Source organism: Sceloporus occidentalis, unplaced genomic scaffold (assembly GCF_023333645.1).
Source record: "Sceloporus occidentalis isolate IW3139 unplaced genomic scaffold, rSceOcc1.0.p SCAF_6, whole genome shotgun sequence".
NCBI classification, from domain to species: Eukaryota; Metazoa; Chordata; class Lepidosauria; order Squamata; family Phrynosomatidae; genus Sceloporus; species Sceloporus occidentalis.
Window position 1 is genome coordinate 105,567,929 of NW_028316986.1, and position 20,597 is coordinate 105,588,525.

Here is a 20,597-nt window from a genome sequence, read left to right on the forward strand (position 1 = left end):
GGCATATATCTCCAACAAAGAAACTTTCAAAGAAGGTCCCAAATCCCCTAAATATGTTTTCAAAAACAGGAACAGCCTACCTTATTTTCTTACTGGAAAACCTTATTTTCTTATGGGATTTGCCTGCTCTCACTTAGAATCAATACTAAGTCAGCATATTCTATCCTTGTTCTTTCGGTGTGTATTGAGGGGCTCAAGGGAAGGAACACCCCAAAGTGACCTTTGTCAGAATGCTGGGTATCTTTGAAAGTTATAAATCCTTGCCTAGATCAGGAGTTTGCTTTCCTCCATTTTTTCCCAACTTAATACCATCTCTAGTTGTCTCTTGTTCTTCCTATGTGCTTTCCTTTTTAAGTTTTTTTATTGGTTTGCTTCATATTTTTGCCTATGCCTTTGGTATCATGCACAGTTACATCAAAAATTAGGAGACTAAAAGCCTTCTGTCAGCCAAACAACACTAACTGCATTTCATTAATTGGTACCTACATGGTTCTGTATTCACTTTTGCATGTTTATAACAGAATTAACAGAGTCCTCAATGAAGCAAACAGTATCAGATGTATCTCCTGACCACCCTGATGTTCAAGAGTTTGTACAGCAAGCTATAGAAGCTGCAATGATATCTCCAATATTGCTGCCACCAGAAGTATATGCTGGAGTATTGGAAGAAGCCATTGCAGCGGTAAAAAAAAAAAAAGCTCCAGTATCAAATGAAAGATATAGTTGTAAAAAACAATTTTAATAATTTGTGTTTTTATATATTTTCATTTTAAATTCTGTGTGTGACATAGATAGCTACGGTAACATAAGTAATACATTAAACAAAGAATATTATAATTTAGATTGTTATAGATAATAATTTAAATATGAGATCTAATGTTAACATAGTATTAGGTTAAAAAAAGTTTCATTCTGTAGCAAAATGTTAGAATTAGCTGAGAGCTGCCAATTTGTTAGAATTAAGAAAAGCTAATAATATTGTGTCATCTGCATATCTTAGATTGTTGATGTCCCTTCCTCCTTCTTCTAAGTCTATGCCTGTTCTTTGTACTGTATGATGCTTTCCACGTACAAGTGTCCAAAAATGGTCCAAGGATATAAAATTTATTTTGTGCAGTAGTTTAAAAGAAAACCTGTATAAGATAATCATAATGTATGGTTAGTTACCATACACTATCTTATACAGAGTCATTTTTAAAACTACTGCACAAAGTATATTTTACATCTTTGGACCACACATTTCCTCATACATCCATATGGACAATATGCACAAAGATTTTGAACCATCTTATGATTTACTCTTTTACCTGCTCATCTTCTATCTCTAGTTACAGAAGCCATTTATTCTATGGAATAAATTCTGTGGAAGCTAGTATGTGACTGTGATGTCATATTTCAGCCAATATACTTCCCTTGCTAAGGTTATTTCCACACTCGAGTTTTTAACACTGCACAGTTATTTTTTAAAAAAATCATTGTTTATTGTGCAGGCCAAAAGCATTGATTTACGAAAAAGAAAACATTGTTCTTTGTCTATTCACACACACAAAATGACACAAAAGAGGTTTGGGGGAAAGATGGTTGGGGTGGAGAATCGTGCACATATCTCTGGAATACAATAATTTGAAAACTATATTGTCTGGATGATTTTTAAAAGTGAACATAGGCTGGCAATTCCAGAGAAATGAGCTTGTGTGGAAGCAACTCTGGATTGTGAGAATCATACAAGTCACTATTTTCTTCCTGATAGATAGTGTACTGTATATGCTCATGTATAAGTCTAGAAATTTTAGTCAAAAAATTGGCCCCAAAAACCAGAATCGACTTATCCATGGGTCAGTTTATGTATTGTACTTTGGTTCCCTTTTTATAATTAGAATTATTCTCTGGTGAAAGGCAAGAATATAATCTGTCCCCTCTACACTCTCATCCATCCAGCCTTTAGTGTGAATACAAGTAGTTATGCCTCCTGGAATTTTGTAAGTTCTTTGGCATCGTTTTCTTTTGCTTCATCCTTTAGAACTTTTGTTACATGCCCTTAGGTTTTACCCTCAACTTATCCATGGGTCATATCAAAATCCATAATTTTGGCCCCAAAACCTGTCCTCGACTTATACATGAGGTTGACTTATAGTTGAGTTTAGAAGGGGCTCTGGTGTGGTTTACAAGAATTCCAATGCACACACAAAAATACAGTCAAAATAACTGATATTTCATTGTGTCATTAGTTTAACAATTTCCTGGCAATTCTGTATTTCAAACCATTTAACATGTTATTAATTGTGGTGTTTTATTTCAGATTTCTGAAACAAATAAGGACAGATACCCAGAAGCTGCAGCTAAAGGAGGATGGGTAATAGATAATTTTCCTCCACTGGTAGAGCATTGGGCAGCTTTGTCAGAAAAAGGACTTCTTCCTGATCTTGTGATTTGTTTAAAGAATGTTGAACAAAATGGTTGGTGCTTTTTAAGAAGTGATCATTCTAAATCAAAATGTATTTTATTATGTATGACTGCATGTGACAATGGGGTGAGGGAATCTTTGGTTCTCCAAACATTTTGGACTACCTTTCCCACAGTCCCATGCCACTGACCACACTGGCTAGGCCAGTAGTTCCCAAATGTTGATTTGCCCAGAAGTGTCAGTTAGCCTGGCCAATAGTCAAGAATTCTGAAAATGGAAGTCCAAAACACTTAGAAGACCAAAGTTGGGAAACTACTGGGCTAGACTATATGAGACATAAGGCTCAGTATGCAAGAAGTAAAATACTGTACACAAATGCATCCACATACATACACCCCTGTACACAAACGCACACACATTTCCACAAACTAATACAGTCGCCCCTCCTAATTTGCGGATCTCGGATCCATGACCTCGATTATGTGCAGAGGGGCGACCTCCATTCATTCTAATGGTGCATGTAACCATGCCGCGCCCTATTGAAGTTTATGAGGCTTAAATATGTGCGAGCCTCCATTTTCGCCGCAGAACAGATCTCCCACACAAACAGAGGGACAACTATATAGTTCCTTTCTAGTATAAGGTTTCATTCATTAATATGTAAAATACTGCACCCTTAAGTCTCTGCTTGTGTTTAGAAGGGGCTCTGGTGTTTTAATATTTTCCAGGTTATGTCTTCGTTTCTGATTGTCCAGAGAAGGAACTAGACAAGATCCTGAAGTGTAAAGATAGACCATTAAATACTAAAGTTACAAATGTCCTTGTTATCGTACTTCCAGTTTCTATGTATGGCTTGAAAGCTAGACAGTGAAAAAAACTGATAGGAAGAAAATTCATTTGAAATGTGGTGCTGGAGTAGAGTTCTACAGATACTGTGGACTGCTAAAAAGACAAATACAATCGTCCCTCCTAATTCGCAAACTTGGAATTCAAGGATTTAGTTATCCACAAGGTCTCTCCTGACCCCTCCCATGCCTGAAACAGTTGATCCAGGCATCGGAGGGATCAGGAGAGAGTTCGTGCGGCCCCTTCTACCTCCCTTCTGATGCCCAGATCGGGTGATCCAGGCATGTCTCCCTAGAAGCCAAGATGACTAAACTGAGATAGTGATACTTTGACTATATCATGAGAAAACATGACTAGATAATACAATAATATTTGATAAGGTAGAAGGCAATAGGAAAAGAGGAAGACCACGTTATAGATAGATAAACTCAGTCAACGAAGCCACATTGCTGAACCTGCAAGACCTGAGCAGGCAGTTGATAATAGGGTTAACAACTATGATGGGGGGGGGGGGGGAGAGGAATTTAAGCTTTTAAAAAACATTTACTACCTTGAAACATCAAAAAAGTCCCCCTAAAAACACTTCAAAAACATTCTCTGTTACTAAAACATGCTATTATTTCTTTCCAAATGTGAGGAAAGCATAGCAATTTTTTATAAAATTTAGTTATATTTTTTTAAGGTCTGTAATTCCTAAGGTGTCCATGGTGTCTTATTCCTTTTTATTCTGTTCTATTACATTTCAGGAAGGATGTTAGTAAGTCGATTGTACCAAGCAAGTAAAGAAGAAATTGATGCAAAGATTATAAAGAGACTAACAGAAGAAGCTTTAAAGAAGAAACAAGAGGAGGAAGAAACAAAGTAAAACATTTGAAAAACACAGTATCATTATTTAATTATAAGTCGTACATAATAATAATAATAATAATAATATTTATTTGTATCCCGCCACTCTGTGTATTGGATCGAGGTGGGTAACAACAAACAAAAGAACAATAAAAACACTACACAACAAGCCACAAGTAAAAACATAGCAAGACATATCAAATTCTAATTCCCTATCTCCCTCCCACCCTAAAATAGCATCAAAAACAACAATTCCCAGTAAAATAGTCAATAAAATCAGTCACGAATATATATTGCTGTGGCTTAAAAACACAGTGTTTACTCTAAGTATTATTCATGTGCCACGCTAACAGCAAAGTCTTATTTATGTCTACAGGCATAAGTGCTATTGAGTTCAGTGGAACCTACTTGCAAGTAAGTGGGCTCCAATGAATTCAATGGAATTTACTTCTTAGCTATGTACAGGATTGCACTATAAAGTAGTATTTTAAGATGGAAGATTTATCTCATGGAAGATACCAACTGTTTAATGTACTGAAGAGATTTTTCTATTGTCAGATATTTGTTAAGATATTTCTTTGTTTCAACCGTATTGTACAATCTGTGCTATCTTCTTTTTGCAGAAGAGAACTACAAGAAATGTTGAGATTGCAAGCTGAAGAAGCTGCTGAAGATAGAGGTAAAGAACTTGAAGCTGATGGAACTAGTCAGCTCACAGGAACTAGTCAGACATAATTGTTGTTGTTGTTGTTGTTACAATAGTTGTACAATATTATATGTAAATGTCAGATCATATTTTATTGACATCTCTGACCAATTTCTTGTTTCCTTTTTTTTCTATTGGTAGTTGAAAAGGATACTTTTGTTCTCACCAGAATAATCATGGTTAATGTTTTTAGATGATATCCACATTATATTAGTTCATGTTTCATTTAACAAGGATTGTAAAGATTTATTATTGTTATTGTTTTTATAAAACACCTAATAGTATGCACTGTTGACACAAGTCAGTCCTTGTCCACTGTTTTATAAACTAAAGTACATGACAGGTGGGAAGGATGTAGAAAAACTTACAAAATGAATCCCCAGTTTTTGAAGTTGCAAAATTCTCATCACATTGTGTTGGTAAAAATTAAGTTAATTATATATGCTCCTTAAAATCTACTCCAATTCTCGGCAAAGCAGAGGAAGTGAGGTTTTGATGGCCATGTCACCCATTGCTGCAGGTAGCCTTTGTAAACTTCACATATTTGGAGTGTTCACCAAAATAGAATATGCCAACAAATAGATAAACACGAGTATGCAGAAGCATTTAAGAAAGCAGTTATTCCATAGTACACAAGCACACATATTTATTTTAATGGCCCAATTTCCACAACAGGAAGTGTGTTTATTAATAAGGTAAATGGCCACTCTGCTGGAGTCATTAAAATAACCTCCCTTAATCCTATTGGCCCCACCAGTTTGAAAAGAGCTGGAAGGCATCCCAAGAGATAATTTAGTCCAAACCTGTCTCATTAGAATATCTAGTTAGATAAACGTGCTTTCCTTCTGAATATGTAGATCCTGTGTGGGATGTAAGCTGCCATCACATACAGAATAACAGATGTATATGGTTCATGTCCAGGTTATTTGGCAGATCTATCTGCCTGTATGAGCCAGCCCCGGCCCTGAGATCCTCAGGAGAGCCTTTCTCTCAGTCACTCCCCCATCACAAGTGCAATTGGTGGAGACATGAAAGAGGGCCTTCTCAGTGGTGGTCATACCAGCAGCTCTGCCTCCTGCATTTAATCTGCATTAAACTCCGACCAGACACCCATGCCTTACCTATCAGCTGTGGCATGTCTCACAAATTTCACTTTAGACTGGGTGATTAGTGACACAAAGCCACTGTTGCACTGGTTATAAGGGGAGGCCCCCACTATGACATCTGACAAGAGCTCAGATTGTTTGCAGCTCCAGGAAAGGGGGCATTCTAAAGCTGCTCACATATGGAACTGTTCATTGTATTGAAGCCAGGCCATCTCGCAGGAACTAGTGTATGCCTTCATCATAATCTCCTGGTATTTAACCAAATCCTGGGCCCTCTCCAACTGTGCCTCAATAACTAACCCCATGTATATAGTCCATTGCACTATCCAATTAACAAAATTCCTCTCCATCTTGGGGTGCTTAGACTGTTCTAGTTACCTCGGGAGGTTCAATAGAACTCCATCCTTCATCAGGACTCGAGGACCCGGTTCTCTATACAACAGGGAGAAGATGCCTACATAATCTCCCTTCCAAATACACTCTTTTTTGGCTGGCTGAAGGTGTCCCCTCAATGGGAGAGACACATCCCCATAGGGGTTACATGCTGAAGCTCTTGCCACAATTCACTTCAGAGGTGGCATGGATGGGGTAGGTTGGTTAGCAGTAGCTGTCCCACCCAATGATGATGGCTGGGCAGTGTCCTCAGGAGAAGGCTGCTGCAAGGCTGCCAGCTGATAAATAATAATAATAATAATAATAATAATAATAATAATAATAATAGGATTTATTTATATACCGCCCAATCACTGGGAATCCGAGCGGTTTACAACAGAGGGGATAATAGACGGTTCCCTGCCCTCAGGCTCACAATCTAAAAGACACGACTCAAAAGGAGAAGGGAATGGTGACGGGGGGGAGGGAATCAGGTCCAGCATTCTTCTCTCCCTCTGAGGCCTGGACCAAGGCAGATGGAACGGAGGGAGGGCTTGTCTTCTTCCAGGCAGGCCTCTTGGAGCTAGCCTGCCTCTCTCTCCCTCAAGATGATCAGGTGGTGTCCCAACCATCTGAAAACTGGGGGACCCTAACTGATTAACTGCTTCAGGAGATTATTGTCTACCATCCCCTCAACAATTGGGGCAGGTCCCTTGGGCCCTCCTCCACCTGATGTGTGGCCCCACTTTGGCCTCTGGATGCCCACACAACAGCTGACCATCCCTGGGAAGGTGCCACCCTACCAGGCATACCTACAGGTGGAGGATCACAGGGCAGACTGCCTCCATCCGATTGTTGATTAGCCACAATCTGTGTGCCAGCCACCGCCAACGACACTTCCAGACTGTGTTGGCCCATGCCCACCTGCTGCTGCCAAGGGCACCATGTTGCCCCCTGTGCCATGAGGCACCCCCAATATTGCCCCACTGGCCTGATAAGCATCTATAGTTTGTGGCATGAATATATATAAACCGGCCACAGTAGGCCGGGTTGCTGCAAGCGCCGCTGCTCCCTGCATTGATGGAATAACCGCTTCCTTCATCAGTTGTAGGACATCATCCAGTGCCAGCTGACCCCCACTGGCGTTGTTGGTGCCACCCTCCAGCCTCACAAGAGTGGCCAATCACGCAAGGCCTGGGAGCAGGACTTCCTATCTCGCAAGATGGTCCAAGGTTTCGGGAGCTCTTGCAAGATCTCCCAAACCTAGCAGTCCCATGCAGCTGTGTGAGACCACCGGATGTGGCCGCCAGTACCAGCCTCAAATACACCTGGTGCCTCGGGGATTCCTCCATGATGCAGCGAGGTGGTCCTTATGTAGTGTGAGGAAATGTAAACTCAAAGTTCTGTAAAACAGCTAAAAGAAAAAATAGTTTTTAAGGTCCATTTAAAACATCTCAAGAGTGATTTGATCCCAGGAGAAAGAATTCTGCACTGCGGAACTGCTGCGACAAAGGCTTGCCACTAATGGTTTATCTAGGCAAACATCCCAATTTCTTCTTGATTTGTTATAAATAGATTACTATTTTAGTGATGATCGATATCGTTGTCCAAGACTTATTTGTAATTTTTCCTCAGAATAATTCTGTGTTCTGTTACATACCTGTGTAAAGTTACATCAAGCACAGAGACCTAATTTTGTATTTTCTTGTGAATATGTAGAGCCCTTCCTTACATGATTTATAACATACCATATGAAGGTGCAAAATGGCTTTTTAACTGTTGCCATGAGTAGATTTTTCTTATTTTTACAGAATCCATGGACTACCTAGAGCAGCAATCTCCATCTGAATCACAGTCCAAAATTCAGTTTGAGACTGAATCAGGCCAAACAGTACAAGCAACTGAATCTACTGTGTCTAAAGAGGAAGCAAAATCTAGAGGTTGGATCTGTATAGTAGAATAAACTCTTTGCTGTTTGCTTTGTAATTTTTTCTTTTCTGCTGGTTGAACAATGTAATAATGTAATAGTTATGCTGTCAAAACACCACTGCTGGGAGACATCCAAGCATTCATCTTACTTTGTCTTCCTTTTTTGTTTGTTTGTTTGACAGCCAAACATATTGTTCTGTATAGTTCAGTTCTGACATTCAGGTCACTGGTAGTATCTTTCATATGCCCAGCCCTTATAATTGTGCACATACACTAACACACAAAGGGAATCTTCTATAAACTTACAGATGACACTTAAATTGTGTGCATGCACTGTATGATCTACATGATTCTTCAGCCATCCCAAAAGGCATAGATGGCAGGAACTGAACTCATATCACAAACACATGTCAATGAGTCATACCAGGCCACATCCACAGCATAATCAGTTGCTCCCAAGCAAGGGAAGTTGCCATGGGCCCAGATTTTTTAACCACTGTTGTAGTGTAAAAATAAAGCTTTGTAAAACAGCTGTGTCTGGCTGTGACAATGCATCACAACATTGTATAACAATTATGTTCGACCCTCCACATTCACTCTAGTTAGGATGCACCTTTCCGGCTTCTTCCTCCTGAGGGGGTAAAGCCTAGGAGGAAGGAGGAGGAGGTATGCGCATACACAGCAGCCCTGACCTCGCAAATAATCAAAACCACAATTTTTCCCCTGCAAATGCAGGGGGAGAACAGTGTTCCGTATCAAATGCTTACTTGTACTTAACTACCCCAGCTCCATTGTTGTCATTCTGCCAAAGTTGTCATCTCACTGCAGAAGTTTGATGCCTGAGCTATGGCAAAAAAAACAACAACACACCTTACTTTCACTTTAAAACACATTGCACAAGAACTTTGTACCACCATATCTGGAAGATTTGACTTTTGGAAACCAATCTCAGAATCCTCCAGTTGGGAGTTGTAGTTCAAAAAAATTTTTTATTTATTTATTTATTTATTTTTTGCTATGTCTTTTTTCTAAGCTGCATCATACTTTAGTGAAACATCAAGGAAAGTGCTTTAAAATAAACAAGGCTCATGCTCCCTGCAAATTTTATTTTAAAGTGAAATTACAGGACGGAATTCTTGAGGCCATGTTGCCAGCAAAATGTGGCAATATGAGTTTACACTGATTGCACTCTTTAAATACCTCAAGGAATGCCACCAAGAGGAGGGTGCAGGCTTGTTCTCTGCTGCTTCGGAGGGTAGAACTAGATGTAATAGTTTTAAGTTACTGGAGGGTAACATTTGATGTAACCTATTGACAGTGAGAGCAGTTTGGTAATGGAACCAATTGCCTAGAGAGATGATGAGGTCTCCTCTGGATGTCTTCCAAAGGAGGCAGGACAGCTATCTGCTGGGGTTGTTCTAGCTGGAGGTTCTGCAATGAGTGGGGAGTTGGACCCGATGGACCATAGGGATCCTTCCAACTCTATGATTCTATGACTTTGCTCACCTTTTTTAGTTTTACTTTTGATAACAGTCAGGAGGGTGAGGAATCACAGTTAAATAATGAACCCCAGTACACTGACTGCATACTTTTATGTCTCCAATGCCAGAATCAGAATTAATTGAAGGTCAGCCTGAAGAACAGAAATCTATAGATTTGAAAGAACATGAGGAATCTAAGACTGGTGAGATTTGTGCATTTAAGTAATACTTTTTTTTTTAATTTGCCTGTTTGTAAAATATATTTCATCTCACAGATGACCATGAGCTATCAACATTGTTACTGTTCCTGTAAACATTGAGCTTGTACTGTATCTAGGCTCTGGAACTAATTTATACAACACCAAAGTTTAGTTTAAGGTGACCTCAGTCAGGAGCATAGTCACAAAAACAGTCAGGAAGATTTTTTCTTTCTAAGTACTATCAGCTAGCTACCATCATGTATACAATGGTGGGCTCCAATCTAGACAGAACAGTGTGTGCGTGCCTTCAAGTTACTTCTCAACTTAAGGCAACCCTATGCATTCTTTGTGGTTTTCTTAGACAATGAGACAGAAGGTTAAAAGAGAGCCTTTCTGGTGGCCACTCACAGACTCTGAGATGCTCCCATAAGAGAAGCTAGGCTTGCTATCTTCCCTCACAACACTTTCCATGCCAGAGACAACCATCATGCTAATTTTATTTATTTATTATTATTATTTATTACAACATTTCTATCCCACCTTTTATTATGGGATCTCAGGCAGCGTACAATATAAACAGTTTAAAACATGTCCAGATTAAAACAACATTAAAACAATGATTAATTTAAGCAAGATAAAAACATAATAAACATAACAACAGTTAAAAACATCTAAAAAGTTGCAACAATTTGAAGCCATTTACGTGTATATTTAGAAACAAATTACTCTATATACTCATCTGTAAGTCAAGAAATTTATGCCCAAAAATTGACCCCAAAATTCTGGGTCGACTTATATACAGGTTGATATGGTAATGCCGATGATGGCAGCTCATTCAGTGACAAACACACACACACACACCTTCCTTCCCACTTTTCCTCAGTGCCTGGGAATGGGCTGCTGGAAGCAGAGCGAGTACAGGGCGATTTTTTATTTTTATGGGAGCAACAGTTGATCCAGTCACAAACACACCCCTTCCTCTCCACTTTCCCTAGTCCAGCATGCACGCATGCACACACTTTCTCTTCCTCCCTGCCTTAGCTCCTTACATTTGGCTCTCCCCCCAACTAACTCTTCAACCCCCACCTTCTCCTCATCCTCTGTGAGAAGGCAAGCCAGCTGCTGCAGACAATTGTGGATGGACCAACTGTAAAGAGCTTCCATTCCAGGGAGAATCTACTGTAAAAGTAGGTTTCTTGGCAGGATTGAATGGGCAGAGGGCGTCTGTGACTGTTTAACCCCACTCCAAGGAAAAATTGGCTGCAATCAAGGCTCTTGGGTGCTTCCTCACCACGGCACAGAAACAGCCTCTGTTCACTGCTGTGGAAATCCTGAAGAGCCACCATGGACCTGAGGAGCCTCAAAGTTTTACCCTGGATTAAGCCACAGGTCATACCAAAATCCATAACTTTGGCCCCCAAACCTGCCCATTATAGTTGAGTATATATGGTAGTTCCCCAAAGCATTTGCTAGAAGCCATGGTTTGGAAACCAATGCTAGTGCTAGTTGGATCTCCAAGGGGAGGGCTTTCCTCAGTCAAGGCACCATAGCCAAGAAGACCTCTTCCATGTCCATCCACTTCATACTGTCCCCACCAGCAGGACACAAAGTGGGGCAGGCTCCTGCATTGCCCTCTCACTATGATAACCAAGCACCTAAGATCATGATAACAAGGTATGTAGTTCTAGGCTTAAACCCAAGACACGCCTAAAAGAAACAAAAATTAACTGAAGTTAGAATTCTTATTTGGGGGACAATGATCCCATGTTATCCCCTCCCCCCAACTGTAATGCTGACGAGTGGGCAGCCTATTGAGTTCCTGGGCTGGTAATGCAACCACCCGGCCCCTGGCATATGCTCATATGGTGTTTAGTGTAGAACAGGGGTAGGCAACCTTTTGGAGCCGGGGGCCGGATTGCTGTCCCTCAGACAAGTCGGGGCACCAAAGCCGGGGGGGTGGAGCTTCCACCCTCCAGGGGCAGGGCTGCATGCCGGGGGCGGAGCTTCCACCTCCACGGGTGGAGCCACACACCGGGGGCGGAACCTCCAACGAAGCCCCGCAAGGAGGAGGAGGCATGTGCCTGCCTTCTCCTCCTCGGTCCCTTTCTGGACAAACACCCCCAACCTGCATTCTAAAACACACACAACAGCACATTTGTGCATTTCACATGGCTTTACTTAACGTGGCCTCTTGCATATTTCAGAGGCTTATTCCATAACCAAACCCCTTGGGTTTAACACTTAGCATGGTTTAATATGGCTATGCATATTGAACATGTCAAGGTGGTTTCACCGTTCTTGCACCAAGTGTACTTCTCAGAAGTGTGTACTTGGTCAAGGGACTTTGGTTTTTCTTCACTGCGCATGGGTTTGTAAAAATCACAGCAATTTACATTGGCCTTGCTTCAGAGGCTTTCTGATATCAATATCACCATTAAAGAACCAAAAACACACAGAAAAGGCACTTTGGAAAGTCACACTCTCTTGGCTTCAGAAACAGTGCATGCATGCCTCTCAAGCTGACTCATCATCACCATCACCACACTATCATTGTCAAAGCAAGGGAGACTTGTTAGCATTAAAAGCACACAAAACACACTTTGGAAGGTGACACTCTCTCGGCTTCACAAACAGTAGTTGCACGTCTCTCAAGCTGACTCATCATCACCACACTATCATTGTCAAAGCAAGGGAGACTTGTTAGCAATGAAAAAGAATGCAAAATAAAATTAAAAAAACCATGTAGCCTCTGGCCACTCACCACCTTCTCCTCTTCATCCTCCTGCTGCCCCCCACCTCCTCTTCCTCCCTCCTCTTCCTCCTCCTGCTGCCCCCACCTCCTCTTCCTCCTCCTTCTGCTGCCCCCTCCTGCTCTTCCTCCTCTTCCTCCTCCTGCTGCCCCCACCTCGGAGGAGGCAGAGGAGGAGGTGGGTGGCGCGGGGCTGAGTGAGGCCCCGCAGGGAGGCGGGGGAGGCGCCGCGGGCCCTGCGGGGAGGCAGGAGAGGGCCCCGTGGGGAGGCAGGGAGGGCGCTGCGGGGCCTCGTGGAGGGTGTTGCGGGGCCTCGCAGGGAGGCGAGGAAAGCGGCGCGAGGCCCCGCAGGGAGGCAGGGAGGGCACCACAGGCCCCGCGGGGAGGTGGGGAAGGTGCCGCGGGCCCCGCGGGGAGGCGGGGAAGGTGCCGCGGGCCCCGCGGGGAGGCGGGGAGGTGACGCGGGCCCCGCGGGGAGGTGGGTGGCTCAGGGCCGAGTGAGGCCCCGCAGGGAGGCGGGGAGGGCGCCGCGGGGAGGCGGGGAAGGCGCCGCGGGCCCCGCGGGGAGGTGGGGGGAGGGCACCGCGGGCCCCGTGGAGAGGCAGGGAGGGCGCTGCGGGGCCTCGTGGAGGGTGTTGCGGGGCCTCGCGGGGAGGCGAGGAAAGCTGCGCGAGGCCCCGCGGGGAGGTGGGGAGGGCGCCGCTGGCCCCGCGGGGAGGCGGGGAAGGTGCCGCGGGCCCCGCGGGGAGGCAGGGGAGGCGCCGCGGGCCCTGCGGGGAGGCAGGGAGGGCACCGCAGGCCCCGTGGGGAGGCTGGGAGGGCGCTGCGGGGCCTCGTGGAGGGTGTTGCGGGGCCTCGCGGGGAGGCGAGGAAAGCGGCGCGAGCCCCCGTGGGGAGGCAGGGAGGGCACCGCGGGCCCCGCGGGGAGGCAGGGAAGGAGCCGCGGGCCCCGCGGGGAGGCGCCGTGGGCCCCGTGGGGAGGTGGGTGGCGCGGGGCCGAGTGAGGCCCCGCAGGGAGGCAGGGAGGGCGCCGCGGGCCCCGCGGGGAGGCGGGGAAGGTGCCGCGGGCCCCGCGGGGAGGCGGGGGAGGCGCTGCGGGCCCCGCGGGGAGGCGCCGCGGGCCCCGCGGGGAGGCAGGGGAGGCACCGCGGGGAGGCCCCGCGGGGAGGGCGCCGCTGGCCCTGCAGGGAGGCGGGGAAGGCGCCGCGGGCCCCGCGGGGAGGCGGGGGAGGCGCCGCGGGCCCCGCGGGGAGGCAGGGGAGGCACCGCGGGGAGGCCCCGCGGGGAGGGCGCCGCTGGCCCTGCAGGGAGGCGGGGAAGGCGCCGCGGGCCCCGCGGGGAGGCGGGGGAGGCGCCGCGGGCCCTGTGGGGAGGCGGGGAGGGCACCGCAGGCCCCGTGGGGAGTCTGGGAGGGCGCTGCGGGGCCTCGTGGAGGGTGTTGCGGGGCCTCGCGGGGAGGCGAGGAAAGCGGCGCGAGCCCCCGCGGGGAGGCAGGGAGCGCACAGCGGGCCCCGCGGGGAGGCAGGGAAGGAGCCGCGGGCCCCGCGGGGAGGCGCCGCGGGCCCCGTGGGGAGGTGGGTGGCGTGGGGCCGAGTGAGGCTCCGCAGGGAGGCAGGGACGGCGCCGCGGGCACCGCGGGGAGGCGGGGGAGGTGCCGCGGGCCCCGCGGGGAGGCAGGGGAGGCGCTGCGGGCCCCGCGGGGAGGCGCCGCGGGCCCCGCGGGGAGGCAGGGGAGGCACCGCGGGCCCCGCGGGGAGGCAGGGAGGGCACCACAGGCCCCGTGAGGAGGCAGGGAGGGCGCTGCGGGGCCTCGTGGAGGGTGCTGCGGGGCCTCGTGGGGAGGCGAGGAAAGCGGCGCGAGGCCCCGCGGGGAGGCAGGGAGGGCTGTGCAGGGCCTCACCCTTTGCCTCCTCCAGCCCAGGCCGCGCGGCCCTCTTCCTCGTCCGCCGCCATTTTGATTTTCAAAATGGTGGCAAAGTCTCGTGTGACCTTTCCCCTCCTGGGAAAGGTCACGCGAGACTTCGGCTGCCATTTTGAAAATCAAAATGGCGCCCAGAGTGGCACGGAAACGGCAGCAATTGGCAGCAGGACTGCGCAGGGGCCAGCGGAAAGGCCTCGGCGGGCCGGATCCGGCCCACGGACCATAGGTTGCCGACCCCTGGTGTAGAACATAGGACCATCTTGATATTGATGCCCTAACTACTTTTCGGTTGCAGATCTTTAACTGTGGAACTAACTTAACTTTCCTACTCTAATGATGAACTAAAATAAATATCCTGTAGCCATGTGAAGTAGAGCATGCTGAGAGATAGTGGGTGTCCTATGGTCACCCAATGCATTTAATGGCGCTGTGGGAACTTGAACCTGGATCTCCATCATCCAGGTCCAGTACTTTAATCATCTTTTTATTTTACATTAAATAAACATATTTCAAATCAAATTCATAACCATGAATCTTACATTTTAATAAATTAGGTGTGTTGCTGAAAGCAAGAGGTTTGTAGGACAAGGTGATAAAAATAGGGTTTGCATTTTTGCTAGCAAGCAAGGAAAATATTATAAAAATGTACTGAGCAAAAATGGTTCTCTTTCTATTGCTGGAAGTTCTAAAAAGGCAACAATATAGTTATTCCAACTGCTGGCCACCATTCATGCAGCACCTCAGTAGTCTAGGTCTGTATCAAAGGTCTAGGTCTAATACTAGTATATAGCTGCTACCATGTCCACAGACTCACCAGTTATTTCCCTCTGGTAACTATTGAGGATTCAACTTTAATCTGGTACTCAGAGAGGAGACAAGTGAATGAGTAGCTGTGTTGCACCTCTCTCCCTCTCATACAAGTGAGAGAACTGATTCTAGAACCAAGGGTAGCCTCTTCTTCAGGAATGAATGAGAGGACATATGAAAGAGTAAGGGGGACAGAGCAGAAGTCAACTCTTCCAGTTTATATTTATCATCAGCAACAACAATTACTACTGCTTCTCCTCAGTAGTGGTTGTACAAGGTTCAGAACTAATGGACTTCATGGGGCTCTGGAACTGCACCAATCACTCCTTGATGTTGGTCTCTGGTGAAGACCAAGATAAGTTTTCAAAGATATTCATGTATTTCACATACATGCACAGTCATCAGTAAACATGCAGCTTGAAGGAGCTGCTCTAATTTTAATGCAGTAAGTATCTTAGAATTATGTTTATGTGAAACATGAATGCCAACCCACTCTGCTTATAACATACACTAGAATCTACATCTTGGAGTGTGTCAACCCTTTCCTCAACCCTGTACTTTTATATTACAGTATTGTATTTGTATGCAAACTTCCTTTAATATTTTGATATCTTGTTGAACTTTTACTTATAAATAATGTGCAGCAGTCATTTGGCCTGTAACTGCCATCAGCCCTGCACAACATGGTCAATGGTAGAGGACTGTAGGAGCTGTAGTTTAAAGCAACTAGAGGACTAAATGTTCTACATCTAAAATGTGTAGAAGGAATCATCACTTTTTGTCTTCTCACAGAATCAACAGAACACCTTGAAAGTGAGGAAAAATCTGAGTCACCGCCTGAAAAACTGAGAAGCATTGCATCTGAACTAGGTTAATTTTTTTTTTCATTTACTCCTTCCATGCTGCTGTCGTTACGTTATATTTAGCCAGAAATATAGCTCTTGGTTGCTATTTAAATTATAATTATACAAATTATTTGCTTTGTTCAATTAAAACAAACAGATTATGCACTTGAATTGGCCTGCTAGGTTATTGAATAACTGCATGCAAAATTATTGGTGTTATTGGAGCTCCATTCTTCCCATCCTCGGGAGTACTGCAGACAAGGCAATAAACCTGGCTATTGAAAAATGTAATTAGAAAGAAAAATGAATCATATTACACAGAGACCTGAAAGAGACACACCAAATAGAACTGCTTCTGGCCTTATGTTCCTTTAGATTACAGAACAGTAGAACTCCAACTGTACAAAAGAGTAGGCATAGGAGTTAGAGAGCTCTTACACCAGTTCTATATAGCATTCTGAATGGAGATATGAAGACTTTCTTCTTTGTCTTGTTAGCTCAGTAGAAGTCACATCCTCCCACTCCACTGCGTTACCTTCCAGTGCCTAGAGGAGGAGTGGAAGAAGTGCAGCCTCTGTGGCCACATTTTCACACCTCTAAAATCCCAACAACTTTCCAGAAACCCCAATTCTTTTGAAAAAGATTGATTTTTCAACCTACCCTTTCCCTCAAAATAGCTTTAAATGCTTCAAAATACAGCAGTTTAGCCCCCACAACTCCCAAGAACCCCTCATACCTGGAAAGGCTGACATCCAGTCACTGTGGACTTTGGGAAGTGTACAAGGGTGAAAAATAGCCCCCACCATCCACAGCTGTCCAGTCCTGTTCTGGAATATGGGGAGAGATATGTGCAAGTACATAAATCGAGAACAAAGATGAATTCTTTTGTCTTCACCACAACTTGCCAGGTGTGCACATGTGGCTGGACTGACACCTGTTGCATGTGATTAAAGTCTCAAACAGATGGCCCGAAAGGGCCACCGTTGGGCCAATCTGGGGTGGGGTGTGCAGATGACGCCCCCCCCCCCCGGATCACTCAGAGCTGCGCAGAGGCCACACCGGGGCCGCCAAATGTGGCCCAAAACTGGCTGCAAAGGAGCAGTTTCTCACCACTCCTTTTTGCAGCCCATTCAGAATCATGGGAGCAGGCGTCCTCAGGACCACAGCATCTAGCTGCCACGGTCCCATACTGGTCCCATGGCGATCAGGGCAGGAGTGGCCTCTGGCTGCTCCTACTGCCCCATCTGCTTTGCCCCAATGAGAGCAAATCTTGAGGCTCTGGCAATGCCTAAACATCAGAAAAAGAAGCACTCATATAATTCATACAGTTTTAAATGGTTTCTTGAAATAAAATTTTATTTGTTCAGGAGTCAAGATGCCTGAATATCCTGAAGATGGTTTCCCAGATGTGGTAGAAATAGAGCCACTTAAAAAGAAGATTATTCAATTTATGTTAAGTTGGCAAAAAATGGAGGCAGCAATTGCAGAGACACCTTTAGTTCAGACTGTTGAATTAGAAACTGAAGAGCAAACTCCAGACATGCTGTTTAACCGGAGCATTTTAGCTATGGAAAGTAAGTAATTTCCTCCAATTTTTACATTCATTCTGAATCAGGAGACTTTGAAGATAGAAACTATTTTTTAAAATCTAAAAAAAATGGGTGATATTAAACTGCAAAAAGATGAAAGTGTTTGATGGGATATTTTAATAAAGTTATTGTTAAATTTTGATTTAAAGATAAGTGTAAAGAATATTCCTTCCTGCCTGTAACTGAAAATAGTATGTTATCAACAGTTTTTAGTCTTTATGGAGTATGTACTTTGCATCAATAACTACCAATTGGAAAACAGGAAAAGAAAAAAATCTTAACAATAAATGTGCATACATGCAACTGAATAATTTTCTTGATTTTTAATATAGATTTTTTTAAAGAGTCAGTTTGTTGGCTTAGGCATGCTCTCTGCTTGCTCCTTTAACTTATCATTGTCATGGTAGAGGAAAGGAGCATAATGAAAGTCAGCTGGTAAGCAGGGCACTGAGACACAGATGCCTATTTTAGATCTAGCATAATGGGTTTTGTTCTCCCACGTGGAAGTGGGGCTAGAAGAACTGTTTGGATGGGGAAGACTAGAAAGGAGAGATCCTTGCAATAGGGTTGTCAGGTGAAATAAGGGACAAGGTTCCTGTCTCATTATTGGTTGTGTAGAAGAGAGAATTTTAGCATGTTTTGCTTGTCATGCCTGAAAGGGCCTTAAAGTGTTCAACTTATGCTAAGAACCTTTTACTCTCTGACCCTTAGCAGGTTCTGTCATGAGTGGAATTGCGTGATTGTGATATTTGAGGCAGATCATTTTTACATGGGTCTGACAGCTGGGGAAGGAGGCTACTTGCTTCAGAGTTTGAGTCTAGAGAATTACTGAGTGATGCCCCAGCCTTGATAATGTGATGGTTAGAAATAAAGTGGACTGGGTTGAAAAGATGTGGCTTGTAGGTCGCATACAGCCCAGAATCCCAACTGCCCCATCACTACTCATTAATTCCTGCCACCGTGCTGCCAAAATTTAGTTAATGTTTTTTGGGGGGAAATGAGTAGGGTGCACATACATTTTATGAAAGCCAGTTAACATCTCTGGAAGTTTTCATCAGCTTCAGAATAATGTATATAGGTGGGTTATAAACCGCCATGAAAGTACGGAGTCAGTCCGTACTAGGGTTAGGAAGGTGCGGTGCTTCCGCACCCCCCTAACCCTAGTACGGACTGAGTCCGTACAAAATGGCAGCTCCCCTTCCACATGGGGGCCGCCATGACGATGTCACAACCGCGCCGCCTCTATACGGAGTGGTGCGGACGTGACGTCGATCCGCGCCAGGGCGCTTAGTGCGCCCTTTGCGCGGACCAGGAAGGAGCTCCGTTTCGGAGCTCCTTCCTGGTTTGCGGCACCGCTTTGCGTTGCTGGGCGCATCCTTCAGACGGCTGTGCCCAGCGAAGCAAGGGAGAAAGGGCCCAAGTGGCCCCTTTCTCCTCCTCCCCGCCGCCGTGGGGTGTCCTTGGGGCTTGAAGCCCCAAGGACACCCCTTTTCAGGCTACGGGGAAGCGGTGTTTTGCCACTTCCCCGCAGCCTGAAAAGCGGCGGATCGGGGCCTCAGCGGCTGCCGTTCTGGCAGCTAAGGCCCCGATACACCGGGGAAAGGGGCGGGTACAGCCCACCCCAAATGGGCAGTCTGTAACCCACCATAATTTTTGCATGCCTTGTTTGAAAGCAGAACTGTATATCTCAGGGATCATGGAGGCATTGTATTACTAAAACTTCCTGCAGAAAAGGCAATGTGACCTTTGGAGGTTAACCTTCCCAGCAGTACAAACAACATCAACAACACTTTGTTATATTCCAGAGACCCAGTAAGTTAAGTTTCGCAACATATAATATAAATTAGGAACATAAGTAGGGTTGCCATAACCCGGTGGGGGGCATGAATTTCCCGTTTTTGGACCGTTCTGCATGGTCACGCCACAGTTTGGCGTTTGTTCCGGGTCTGCCCCCGCTCCTGGGCTTTGTTACCGTGCCTTGGCTGCTCTTGCCTTGCCTGCTCTTTATTACCGTGCCTTGGCTGCCTAGGGCTCTGTCGGAGGTTGGAGCTCCTCCTATTGGGTGGCAGGCTGGCCAATAGCAGAGCAGTCCTTTCCCTGCTTCAGGAGTCTGTGATTGCTGGGAGGGGGCAGGGCTGTTCCAGCTCTCTGACCCCATTGGCCACCCAGCGGAAAGAGAAGGAGCTCTCCTTTGTTTACTTCCTGCGGCCACGTGGGCCAGCGAGGGACTGAGGTGGCCAGCAGCAGCTGCTGAAGCAGCAGCAGCAAAAGCAGCAATGAGAAAAGCAGCAGCAGAAGCAGCAACAGCGGCAGACTGAGGCAGTAGAGGAGAGGACCAAAGGGGCCGGGGGAGGGGGGGAACGTTTTCGGCTTCCCTCAGTGTGAGTCAATTTGCAAAGGGACCTTCCATGATTATCATCATCATTATTATTGTTGTTGTTGTTATTATTATGCAAAGACCTAGCTGTGTGAGTCAGTTTGCAAAGGGACCTTCCATGATTATCAATATTATTATTATTATTATTAGCATGCAAAAAGCTAGCTGTGTGAGTCAGTTTGCAAATGCCCCAATGTGCTTCGTGTGTGTTTTGGAATGGGAGAGGGGGGGTTGGCCAGAAAGGGAATTACATTTCTGGCATCTGTCTAGGAATAATGCCAAAATGTCCTCCATTTTGATCATGCCTAAGAAACATGCATTTATATTAACATTTTTAAAAAAAGCATCAATTTTTTCGCATGTCCTCCATTTTTTTAAAATGTGTCCTACAGTTGAAAATATTGTCCTACATTTGTCCC

The 20,597-nt window shown here is 45.4% G+C and overlaps 1 protein-coding gene across 5 annotated transcripts in view; it reads left to right on the plus strand.

Moving 5' to 3' along the window:
* The window catches only part of AK9 (adenylate kinase 9), a 91,845-nt gene that overhangs the window by 36,955 nt on the left and 34,293 nt on the right, over positions 1-20,597 (plus strand). For all 5 annotated transcript variants that reach the window (XM_089530589.1, XM_089530587.1, XM_089530591.1 and 2 more), the window contains exons 16-23: positions 522-682; positions 2,300-2,456; positions 3,997-4,111; positions 4,720-4,775; positions 8,092-8,220; positions 9,819-9,893; positions 16,160-16,237; positions 17,580-17,786. In XM_089530589.1, the coding sequence (XP_089386715.1) occupies positions 522-682; positions 2,300-2,456; positions 3,997-4,111; positions 4,720-4,775; positions 8,092-8,220; positions 9,819-9,893; positions 16,160-16,237; positions 17,580-17,786 (978 nt within the window). The remainder of the gene's footprint in view (positions 1-521; positions 683-2,299; positions 2,457-3,996; positions 4,112-4,719; positions 4,776-8,091; positions 8,221-9,818; positions 9,894-16,159; positions 16,238-17,579; positions 17,787-20,597) is intronic.